This window comes from Ictidomys tridecemlineatus, chromosome 8, assembly GCF_052094955.1.
Source record: "Ictidomys tridecemlineatus isolate mIctTri1 chromosome 8, mIctTri1.hap1, whole genome shotgun sequence".
Lineage (NCBI taxonomy): Eukaryota > Metazoa > Chordata > Mammalia > Rodentia > Sciuridae > Ictidomys > Ictidomys tridecemlineatus.
In genome coordinates this window covers 116,099,869-116,111,700 of record NC_135484.1, presented here as the reverse complement: position 1 = coordinate 116,111,700, position 11,832 = coordinate 116,099,869, and the positions used below count along the sequence as shown (strand labels likewise).

The following is an 11,832-nucleotide window of genomic DNA, read 5'->3' as shown; positions in this document are numbered from 1 at the left end:
AGGGAAGAGGTTGGCAAAGAGCCCTTGAAAAACAGTGACATTTTAGGGCCAGAAAATCACCAAGGCTGTAGAAGTCCATCCACTTACTGATCTCAGTGGGAAACAGAAAGGCCGGGAGCTACTAACATTTCACAGTGGAATCCAGGTTAAACAATCACAAGGCGTGTGAACACGGGCAAACCACTTGACATCCTCGAGCCAGCAGAAAAATTGGATAAAAAGCAATCTTTGGCAGGGCAGCCAAGGCCGTGCTGAAACAAGCTTCCCCAAACACTGCCTCTTCCTGCCAAAGCAAGCTTCTATTTATTGGTGGTTCAGATTCCAAAGCTCACCTCCCAGGACTGCGAAGTGCTTTATTTGGAGTTGCCATCAGCTGCCACCTAGTGGTCTAAAGTACAACTGCCTACCAAGACCCAAGGTCAGGTACAGCAAAATACCACCATTTTTGGTTTTTACAAACTGTCCATCTCCATACAAAGCTTGGCTCATAGTACTTCACAAATTATTCCCAAGTCCCCAGAGTCCAAAGAGGTATTTCTATTTTCATTGGCTGAAACTTGGTATGTTTGTCCTAGCTGAGCTTACCATCTCAAATCCCAACAACCCTACCACCCCAAATCCCAGTAGCAAATTTACAACCCTGGGGGCTGGGATGTGGCTCAAGCGGTAGCGCACTCCCCTGGCAAGCGTGCGGCCCGGGTTCGATCCTCAGCACCACATACAAAGATGTTGTGTCCGCAGAGAACTAAAAAATAAATGTTAAAAAAAAAAAATTCTCTCTCCTCTCTTTAAAAAAAAAAAAAAAAAAAAATTTACAACCATGGATGGTAATTGATCTGCAAGTCAACATTGGTGTCTGACCCAGCTAAGTCCGCAAGGGTGTTCCTAAGGTCTCATTAGGCCATTGGAAGGTCCTTCAGGCACTGTGCCAAGCACTGTAAAAACCCTTTCAGTCTACTTCACTTCCCATCAAAGTCGCCGAAACACCACTATGATGGTCGGCATTACCCCCAGGAAACTGGACATACAGCCCTTATCAATTTCCTGAAGTGCTACACTGGGTCACCACTTATGAAAGCCTCAGAAACTAGAATATTTCTCCTCTTTCAAAGGGAAGACCTGGAATTACGGGCTCCAATTGCCTATTAGTTTATGTGTGGGTGTGTGTGGTGCTGGGGATTGAACCAAAGACCTTGTGCATGCAAGGCAAGCACTCTACCACTGAGCTACAGCCCAAGCCAGTTTACACACATAGTTGTAGGTGGATGAGGTGCTGAGGATCGAACCCAGTGCCTCACATGTGCCAGGCAAGCACTCTTCCACTGAGCCATACATAGCCCCAGCCCTCAAGCCATTTTTATGCACTTTAATTCTATAAATCCCGAGGCTTAAGATTGGTATTAGTAAAACTGTTTGCCTAAACACTATTCCTTGCACACGGTCCCTTTAAATTGTTTGTGCAGAATTCCAAGAACAGTATTTGTTTCTTTTAATCCTTTCCAGAACCTCTCAAGATACTCAGAACAAAATCTCAATTCCAGGCCAACAAAGAGCAATTTTCCCACATGTAGCACTGAGACAGCACGGCTGTGAGGGAGGCATGGGTTCCATAGAACACAACTCTGCAGGAGGGTGCTGGATAGAGCAGAGGGCACAAGGCAAAGCCAAGCACAACAGCCCTATCAGCAACAATGATGTCATGCCAGACAGGACAACTTCCCAAACCAATCCAATCTTGCCCCACTTACATTCAGATCCTTAAGCCATTTCTGTTTAAGCTATATAACACACACAAAAAAATGGACACACAAGTTTTTTTCTGGCTACAGGTTTATTCAAAACAAAATAATCCGGTCCAACTTCACTGAGGTGGCTGACCACGTCCACGACCAAATCCGCCTCTCTGCAAGAGAAATAACATGAAGTCAGCATTAGTAGCATGCAGGGTTGTACCTTTCATGCTTTCTGGCTTCATTATCACTGGAGAGAGATACGAAGCCAACAGCCAAGAGAGTACAGGCCATAAACCCCAGCCCTGCCCCTTATTGCTATGGGGCCATTCAATATCTAAGCCTACTTCCTCACTGGTAGAATGGGCATGTGGCCACCCAACCAGTATATTCATTCATATCCACAAGAAGACCTGCCACAGGAGGACCTGCTAAGCATTTCAAGTGGATCAACTAACCTCACAGTACCTTTATTGCTCTATTAGCATCCCTGTTTCATACATGAGAAAGTGAAGCAGAAAAGAACCTGCCCAAAGGCTGGGGTTGTGGAAGAGGGCTTGCCTAGCGTCTGAGGCACTGGGTCGATTCTCAGCACCACATATAAATAAACGAAGGCCCATCGACAACTAAAACAAGAAATTTTAAAAAAAGGAAAGAACCTGCCCTAGATTACACGATTAGATTTCAGATCAACTTTATTCTGGAGTCCACTCAATCTCTAGTGTTTTGTTCAATTTCAAATTTCACTTTCTAAAAATTCAGGGAGTTATGACCATCATTAATAAAACAGAACACCAGCATGCCACACATAATGATTTTTGAGACTCACATCAGCAACATATATTTACTAAAGTTTGCATACTGGGTCCTCCTCAATGTAAAACTTATCTGAAATTTGGGAAAAAACAGGCAACAGACTCCCCACCCAAACCATATCCCCAGAACTTGTAAAGCCACAAGCCTGAGGTTAGTACAGTGACTATTTATAGTAGCAAATGGGGGAATACTTACAAACTGAAATTCGGTTGCTGACCCAGCCCCAGCCTCGGCTTTCTTGTCAGCACCAGCTGGAAAGAGAAACATCAATTTGAAGTTACTGTTACCTTCCCTCTCCTGGGGCACAGTCAGCTTTCACTATACCACCCTTCAAAACTCAGCTCAAAGCTTCCACCTCTCTAGGAAGGCCACTGTAGCCACAAAGGATCCTCACTTCCCATCCTGCACTAAGCTTGTAGAGGGAGCTCAATAAGGGAAAACTTTAAGGACAATTAAGGGCCCAGAGCTGCAAAATGGGAGAGACAAGATCAAAGATCTAGTGCTGGCTATCCTACAGGCAGCCAGGAGTTTATGTCAAGATGTGCACGAAACACACGAAAGATTTCAAAGACTTGGGAACAAAACAATATAAAATATCAATGTTTATAAGGGTTTCATGTTAAAATAACACATAACCCATTTCCACCTGTTTTTAAATTGTATGGCTAGGAAATGTGTGTTTCATATATAAGTCACATGGAGAATAAGGGGGGCTGGGAGCCAGGGCCAATAACGTGGTTTCAATGAATACCACTAAAAGCAGTTTCCCTTCAGCCCATTTCCACCTCAGGGTCCTGACTGATCACTTCCAGCCCTCTCACCAAACTAGCCACCATGTTCTCCCCACCTCTGCACTCGCCAAGCTATGCTCACTCTCAAGGGAGGACCCTGTGGCTCAAGTTCAACTGTCTCATTCTCTGAAGAACAGTTCCCAAGTTCCCCATGTGGCATGACTTTCTCTGAACCAAGAGCTGGAAGAATTCACCCTCTCCCCTGTAAGGTGCTCAGGCCAAGTGCTCTTTTCTTCACATTCGAAGAACCAGAAAAGATGACAAGGTGGCAGGTAAGAGTGGTAGAAGTAAAAACTTCTTTTTGGAACTTGCTTTTATATCACGCCTTTTACAACAGAGTGAATGACTATAAGTTCTTCCCATATGACATCTTTATCTTCCCTCCTTTGACAAGCTAGGTGCCCTCTGAGGGACTCTGCTTGGGACGCTCCCTTGGTTGACTCCCCTTCTGTCCTGTCCTTCAGATATCTGCGTACTTCTGCAAAGACTCTGAAAACCCAACTGAATATCACCAACACCCACCCACTTCTGCTTTAATTTTCTCACACAGCACCCAGACCACCTAACACAAACCCATCTTCCCTAGCACTGAAAGCTCAATGAGAATTGAGCCTTTTGTCTATTATACAGATATGTCCCTACAATAGTGCTTGGCATGCAAAAGGCACTCAACTCAGTGAATTTGTCATTCTGGGTTAATGTAAGCACTTGCTAATTTCACATTATTTTTGCAAAAACAGTTGAGTGAGCACTGCCCTCAAGGAGCTTACAAAACAAAGCAAATAGGAAAAAGGAAAGCATGTGGCTTTCCTGAGAGTCGTTTTTTCCAGTTACAGGTTTTTAGTATCCCCAACTGAGAGGGCTTGATTTCCAAAGGACTCTTGCTGTTCTGGAGACTGAAATCAAGCATCTCTCTTGCACCTGTAAGGGCTGAAGAACCCATTAAAATCCCTTAAGAAGTGTTCCTAATAGGTTCTTGAGTTCCCCAACAGCCCAGATACAGAAGATGCCATTACTCACGGGGCACAGCACTCCGCCTGTAGGTATCTCTGTCAGCTTCTCCTCTTGTGAGTCTTGCAGGCCGCTCACCCTCCAGACCTATAAATTAAACCACACCATGAACACACAGCAGCATGGGAACTATTTCTTGAAGGTCAGGAAAACAGGCATGGCTCTTGCATCTCTGGTGAACTACAAGAAAACTGGTTTTCTTCTACTGAGTCTCTCCACATAAAGGCATTTTCCAATCACGTGGCAAATTTAGAAATGTTGCTACAAATATCCAAATTTTGAATTCTCCCCATCTTTCCAAGTGAGAAATTTAGTATATGACTGGAAAAGTAATTATATAATGTAGATGTCACCAAGAATCCTTTAGTTCCTCATAAGCGGTATATATATTAACCCATTATTTCCCCCATTGTCCCAGATGTGGAACACCTATAGAAATCTATGATATATCATTATGCTATAATAATAACAAGAACATAATTATATTGGCAGAATTGAAAACTTGTGACTTCATGGGCTAAGGCACAGTTTTTTGCATGTTATGCTTGGGGTGGAACACAGGATCCTGTGCCACTAGACGACCCCTTAGCCACATTCCCAGTCAGAAGTTTAAGGTAAAGTCTACGTTTAAAAATTCTCCCAAACATGTGAAATATTAAATTTAATTCAGCATTCTCTCTAGCCAATGGAATCCGTATAACTAAAAAACAAACTGTTTTTGAAGTAGAAAAAAACAAACTTGACTCTTAAGTGAATGGCAAAAGAAGACGTCAGGTCCACATAGACTGACTAAATCAGAATTTGTGGATTACAGAAGGACACAGCATTTTCATTCTTAGGTAGAGAACCTTTGCTCTAAGTATTCACAAGGCTGGGCTAGTGGAGCAATCCTATAAGCCCAGTGACCAGGGAGGCTGAGGCAGAAGAATTGCAAGGTCAAAAACAGCCTCAGCAATTTAGCAAGACTGTCTCTAAACAAAATATTAAAAAGGCAGAGGATGTGGCTCAGTGGTTAAGCCACTCCTGGGTTCAATCCCTGGTATCCTGCCCCCAAGGAAAAGAGCGGGGGCTGTCCACACACTCAGTGGCAAAGTACCCCTGGGTTCAATCCCTAATTAATAACATTAAAAACAGATAACAGAACCCTGACAAAAATGCTAACTGTGAGCCAGTAAGGATCTCAGGAGTCAGAAGATAACTTTATTCATAAGGGAGCCTATTTCACACCCAAATTATATATATATCCATTCTCCCCCATTTTTAAAATTTTTGCTCCCCTTGCCAAGAAACCATTCATTTCTTTTACATGTTGGTAAAGAGCTTTGCTCTGGACTTCTTGAGCACAATCTCATTCTGCTAGAAAATAATCACTGAATGACCTGCCATGTATCTGAATATTTGCAGTCACTCGAGAAGACCAAAATTCTACTCATGTTTAATGCAATTTCATGGACGGACAAAGACCTGGGTTCAGTTCAAAGGTTCCAGAACTTGACCAAAGGCCCTTGCCACCGTCCCCTCTAAAGCTAACACCAATGATAAGTTTTAATAACACTTCTGTCCCTGACACAAAAGATCATACCATTTCACATGCACTGTTTCCCTCAGGAAAGAGCAGCTTCAGAGCAGGACCTTGGTGGCATTAATTAGGCACCTACCTTTGGGCCGAGGTCGGCCAGTTTCTGGTCGGCTACGGCGTAGAGTGGCAGGCACAATCTCAGGTGGCAGATGGAGGTAATCACGGAGATACTGAATGCCTTCGTTGGTAAGGTACCAGTAGAAATGTCTCCAAGCAAACTGTTCCTTCACGTAGCCTCGAGACTTGAGAGACTAAGGCAGAAAACTACCGTTTAGAAATCCCCTCCAAATAAGAGTTTAAGGCCAGACTGTGCAATAGTGAGAGATCCCATCTCAAAACAAAACAAAGAACATAATTAGAAGCTGGAAACTCTGCACTTCAAAGGGGATAAAGAGACAAGTTTTCACAGCATATATCTACATCAGTGTCCTTCAAGGAAGCAAGCAGCTACCCTGATCTCTTGTTGGAATCTACCTTGAACATTAGTGGGAAATCTCCCCATTTCCATCTCAGTCCATACCTGCATGGCCTTCATGACATGAAGGTTGGGTACATTCTTATCTGCCAGCTCTGGGTGCTTGGGCATGTGGACATCTTTCTTGGCTACCATTACTCCCTCCTTAAAAAGGAGTTCATAAATGGCAATCCGATTCTTCTTGGGCATCAACATCTGCAAGAAAGTGATCATGAGGAACGTTTCTGAGCAATGTAGCTAGGATCCCAGTAACCAAGTTGATGACCCTAAGTAACCACAAAATCACTGCCAGTGGATGGAAAATTCAAAACACACCATAGAAGACATGCTGAAAAAAACAGCAGAATAAACTCACTGGAGACCAGCCCTCTCCCCCACCACCTAATGTTTCAGATGGAATACTGGCCAGGAAGTTAAATCAGGGACATGGACACGTATCTGATCCAACTTCACAAGCTCTGACGACCACAACGGTACAGGGAGTGGGGAGTACGCAGACATGGTACTCTAGCGGTACTGGGGGGTCATCAAGACCTACCCAGTGGGGATTCTCCCATCTGCACTTTAAGGCGCACAGCAGGACCCGGAAGTGGAAAAGCCCCCCCACCGCTGCCTCACAGATCACTGACCCCCAACAGAAGGACTAAGGTTCCCGCAACCATCATCCCCTAAAATTCCCTACCCCAAACTAGAGCTCCAGGGCCAGGCGAGAGGTCCTCCCGCGAAGGAAACGCGTGCAGATGGGGTACGGCCTCCCTAGCCTCGCCTGGCTGGTCCCCGCCACACTAGGGCTTCAAACTCCCCTCCTCCGTCTTCCGCCATCCGGACGCCGAACTTCGCCTACCAGCACCCCTCTAACTCCCTAACAACACCCCCCAACCCTTCTCGCCGCTTAGAAATGGGAGTGCCAAGAGGGGCAGAGAGGTCCTCGGTCCAAGCCCTAGGGAGACACGGCCCCTATGACGACAGGACGGCCCGATGGTGGCAGATGGAACCCGAACGCCAGAGGAACTCACCTCGGAGGCTTCAGGGTCCGAGGCCGAGGCTGGAAAGGAAGGGGCATGCGCGGCGCAGCGTCTCTTCCGGGCTGCGCGGCCCCGCCCACAGCCAGGACCCGCGCGCGGCCTGGGGTGTCCTCGGCGGTGCCTGAAGAGTGGGAGGCTCTGGCGACCAGTGTCGGCTTCTCGGATTCAGGAGCCAGGAAACCGCCGCCGGGCGGGAGCTCGGGAGCCTGCGTGCTTTATGAACAGATAAATAAATGGTCGCTTGTATTTAGACCGTGTCTTTAGAAACACGTGTCTTTCCCATCGGTAATTTAACTTATGCAAGTGGTATATGCTGTTTGAGTAGGAAGAGAGAAAACGTACAGGTAAATAAAAAAAAATACACAAATAAAAATAGTTCCCCAACAAAAGATAATCATTGTTTTGAGTATATGTTCTCCCGAACTCACATGCACCCACACAAATGTATTATTATTTTTAAAACTTTTAACAAGCCCAGCGTAGTGGCTCACGCCTGTAATATCAGTGATTCGGGAGGCTGAGGCCGGAGGACTGCTAAATTCAAGGCCAGCCTCAGCAACTTAAAGAGGCCCTAAGCAAATCAGGGAGACCCTGACTCAAAATAAAAAGGACTAGAAACGTCGTTTTGTTGTAAGTGTTCCTGAGCTCAATCCCTAGTACAAAAAAAAAAAAAAAAAGTTAACAAAAATAGGATTTTTGTACGTAATGTATGATGTTTTGCAAGCTGTTTTTTCCTTAAAAGAATGTCATGAATCTTTTCATATTAAAAATTACAATTTTGATGACTGAATAGTAATCCACTGTTGAATAAACGCTTTATAACTATTTGTTTAAAAATCGCAATCATAAGCAATGCTACACACATATTTGCACCCTTGCCAGTATTTTTCTTTAGCTTAATCCTGAATGTATAACTACTGAGTGAGAAAGCATGCATCTCAGGCTTCTTACAGGCACGGTGTTGAGTTACAGAGAGCATTATCAGTTACACTCATGCCAGCAGTTATTAAAGCTCACTCTCATTAGGGGGCTGGGGATATAGCTCAGTTGGTGGAGTGCTTGCCTTGCATGCACAAGGCCTTTGGTTCAATCCTCAGCATCAAAAAAAAAAAAAAAGCTCACTCTCATTATCCCTGCTGATATTGAAGGATATCATTCTTATGCTTTTTGGCCATTCTAAAAAATGAAATGCTAATTTTCCTGCTTTTTAAATGTATATATATATATTTTATTACTAATGTGGTTAAACATTTTTTTCTTTTTAGAATATTTGTTCCATCTTTTATAAATTGTCTTTTCATTTTTATTACCTACTTTTCAGTGTTGATTCCTCTTTTATTGGTATGACTCATTCTGAACACAATAAAGCTGTTAACCTCATGTCACATTTGTATCTGTGTCTGGGGATTGAACCCAGGGCCTAGTGCATGCTAAGCAGACGCTGTTACCCAGCTACAACCCTAGTCTTTCGTCACAGATTTTTCAGGTTCTCAGGGTGATTTCAGATAGAGCTAAGCCTGTGTCCTGTGGGAGAGAGCTGAGTTAGGCTAGGGAAGGACATCATCCCAGATGCTCTGAGGATCTGACATCCCCTGGAGAGGATGTGGGGAGGGGAGAGAAGGAGGAAGAACTCAGAGAACTTCCACCTCCCCCTCTCTGGTGCTGCTCCTGGGGGCATATCCATCCCTGGGTGCACTACCTTGAGGGCAGGGACTGTGCCCTCTCACTTGGTGGCCTCTCTAGCCTTTAGTACAGTGGCCTGCTGCGCTTAAACGTTTCAGGGATAAACAGCAGCCTCCTGGAGAGCAGAGGGAATGGAAGGTGGTAATGAAGGGAGTGAATAATAGAACCCCCCATTTCAGAAGCCTCCGCAGATGGTAGTGCTCGCGGCATGGAGTTTGCTGACTTGCATTCAGCAGTTAGGCTCTGAGGCTTTGGCACTGGCCCATGTGGTGGGGCTGTTGTATGTCAAGGACTATGGAGAAGCCAGAGCCGTGGCGCACGCCTGTAATCCCAGTAGCGGAGGAGGCTGAGGAAGGAGGCTTGGGGTTTCAAAGCCAGCCTCAACAGTGAGACCCTAAGCAACTCAGGGAGGCCATGTCTCTAAATAAAATATTAAAAAGGGCCGAGGATGTGGCTCAGTGATTAAGTGCCCCTGAGTTCAATCCTCGGTACCAAAAAAAAAAAAAAAAAAAAACCTATAGAGAACATGGTCAGAGTGTATGTGGCAGAGAGTGATTTAAGTGAGGAGTGAAGTTTCAGCTGAGAGCCTCAGAACAGGCATAAGGCTCTGGATGAGAACTGGAAAGGGGAAACATGTCTTTGAAAGGCTTGGGGGCCACAGAGAGCTTGACTTGTGAGGATCCGGCAGAGCGTCAGAGAAAGAGACCACACAAGAGACTAGCTTCATGCAATTGGCAGGAGGGAGTTTATTGAACCAGCACGCTGGGGCTCAAGGCTCACTCAGGAAGGAAGAGCAGCCCAGAGCCCAGAGCAGAGGTCAAGCAGAGCTTAAGTACATTTTTTGGAGAGGGTGGGGGGCTTTGCATATATCAGAACAAATCATCATGAGGCGCGGGAAAATTGAACAACAACTCTGAGACAAGATTAGTACATTCATTGGCGGGAACAGTCTGGGCAGGGGTGATTGGTCACTCCTAAGCAGGGTACACATTTAAACTGATTGGTTTTGGAGCCTAGATGCTTACGTGCTGAGCTACTTGGAGCCCTTAGCTATTAAACAACCAGGGAACCAGGAGAAATATTTACTGGGCAGTTCAGGTGTTGTCCTAACAGCTACAGGGATTACAGGTTCCAGGGTAGCAGAGGAATTTTAACAATACCTAGTCTTTACTTTCTAGCCCAGGCCTTGCCATTTAGAAACTTTACAATGCCCAATCTTTTACACTTTAACTCAGACTTTTGCAGCTTAGAATCAGCTTAGAAATTTTACCTTTACAGACTGACAGGTGGCCATAGTGGCTAGGACTGGTGTCCCACAGGCACGTGGCCTCAGGGAGGTGGTCAAATTTTCTTCAACAGGTAACAAAAACCCCCAAAGGCAATAAAGCAGTAGTGCAGTGCGGTTTACAGACCAACCCTCTCCCACCCCACCCCACTCTATTGCTATGAGATCTAACCCAGGAGATAAAGGTATAATCACCTGCAGCGAGTTCAAAAGAAAACAAATAAACCCAAGCCTGGTGCACACCTGTAACCCCAGCAGCTTGGGAGGCTGAGGCAGGAGGATCTCGAGTTCAAAGCCAGCAACTCAGTGAGCCCCTGTCTCTAAACAAAACACAAAATAGGGCTGGGGATGTGGCCCCATGGTTGAGTGCCCCTGAGTTCAATCTCTGGGACCAAAAACAGAAATAAACCATCTCCCCTGAGGTTTTCCTTCCCCTGGCTTCCTGCAGGCTTCCCACTGCCCCCGGCTGCCCTTTCGCAATGAGGTCTCCTGAGGGGGCTGAGGGCAGGGACAGGGCACCAGAGCCCTGGGTGCAGAGCAGGGCAAGGAGGGGTCAGCCCTGCAGCTCATCAGAACTCCCTGGAAGGCTTCGGAAGGTGTGTGTGTGTGTGTGTGTGTGTGTGTGTGTGTAAATCCACAGTGTCTACTTTGTGTTCTCCCTCCTAGTAGGTATCAATAGGTATTTTTGGTTACTAAGTATTAGTCCATCGTAAAAAGATTCTAAGTTTGCTCATCCATTCGCCAGTCGATGGCGATGGAAGTTGTGCCCAGTTTTCCACTGTGGGAAACAAAGCTGCTGGGAATCTTCTTCGTGTCCTTTGGTGGATGTAGGTATTGGGCACAGGAGTTTCTCCTGAAGTCAGAACAGAGACTGGGAGAGATCTACAAGTCCCCGGGGGGCCTCTATTGAAGAAGCTGGGGTCTAGGTCCTGGGGAAGCCTGGGAGCAGCTTCTCCCCAGGTTCAAATGTGAGTAAGCTACGGCTTTCAAAGCTTTTCAAGTTCCTTTCCTTTTGAAATTCCGGGGCCTTTCATAAAATCTCTGTCCCAGCAGCTTGGGGAGGCTGAGGCAGGAGGATCTCAAGTTCAAAGTCAGCCTCAACAATTTAGCCATGCCCTAAGCAACTTAGCAAGACCCTGTCTCAAAATGAAAAATAAAGGTCTGGAATTGTAGCTCAGTGGTAGAGCTCTTTACTAGCATGGGTGAGGTCCTGAGTTCGATCCTCAGCACCACATAAAAATAAATAAGTAAAATAAATTGTGTCCATCTACAACAATCAATCAGTCAATCAATAACTGACATTTTAAAAAGGGCTGGGGATGTGGCTCAGTGGTTAAGCATCCCTGGGTTCAATCCCCAGTAACAAACAAACGAAGTACCTCTCCTGTCACAGCAGGAATGGAGCAAGGCCTAGGGGAACAGTGGCCCCAACAGCAG

The 11,832-nt window shown here is 45.6% G+C and overlaps 1 protein-coding gene across 1 annotated transcript; it reads right to left on the bottom strand.

The window, feature by feature from the left end:
- Positions 1-1,812: 1,812 nt before the first annotated feature.
- On the bottom strand, positions 1,813-7,533 carry Rps10 (ribosomal protein S10). Its single transcript, XM_005318793.5, has 6 exons — positions 7,419-7,533; positions 6,448-6,597; positions 6,007-6,178; positions 4,358-4,435; positions 2,742-2,797; positions 1,813-1,903 (listed from the first exon to the last, which is right to left on the bottom strand). Exons 2-6 carry the CDS (start codon positions 6,595-6,597, stop codon positions 1,862-1,864), a joined length of 498 nt encoding a protein of 165 aa, XP_005318850.1. The 5' UTR covers positions 7,419-7,533; the 3' UTR covers positions 1,813-1,861.
- Positions 7,534-11,832: the final 4,299 nt, after the last annotated feature.

Coding starts and splice junctions, on each gene's coding strand:
- Rps10 (XM_005318793.5), bottom strand. CDS start 6,597: ATGTTGATGCCCAAGAAGAATCGGATTGCCATTTATGAACTCCTTTTT. Junction 4,436..6,006: donor TGGCCGACCTCGGCCCAAAG/GTAGGTGCCTAA, acceptor TTTAATTTATAG/GTCTGGAGGGTGAGCGGCCT. Junction 1,904..2,741: donor CAGCAACCGAATTTCAGTTT/GTAAGTATTCCC, acceptor TTTCTCTTGCAG/AGAGGCGGATTTGGTCGTGG.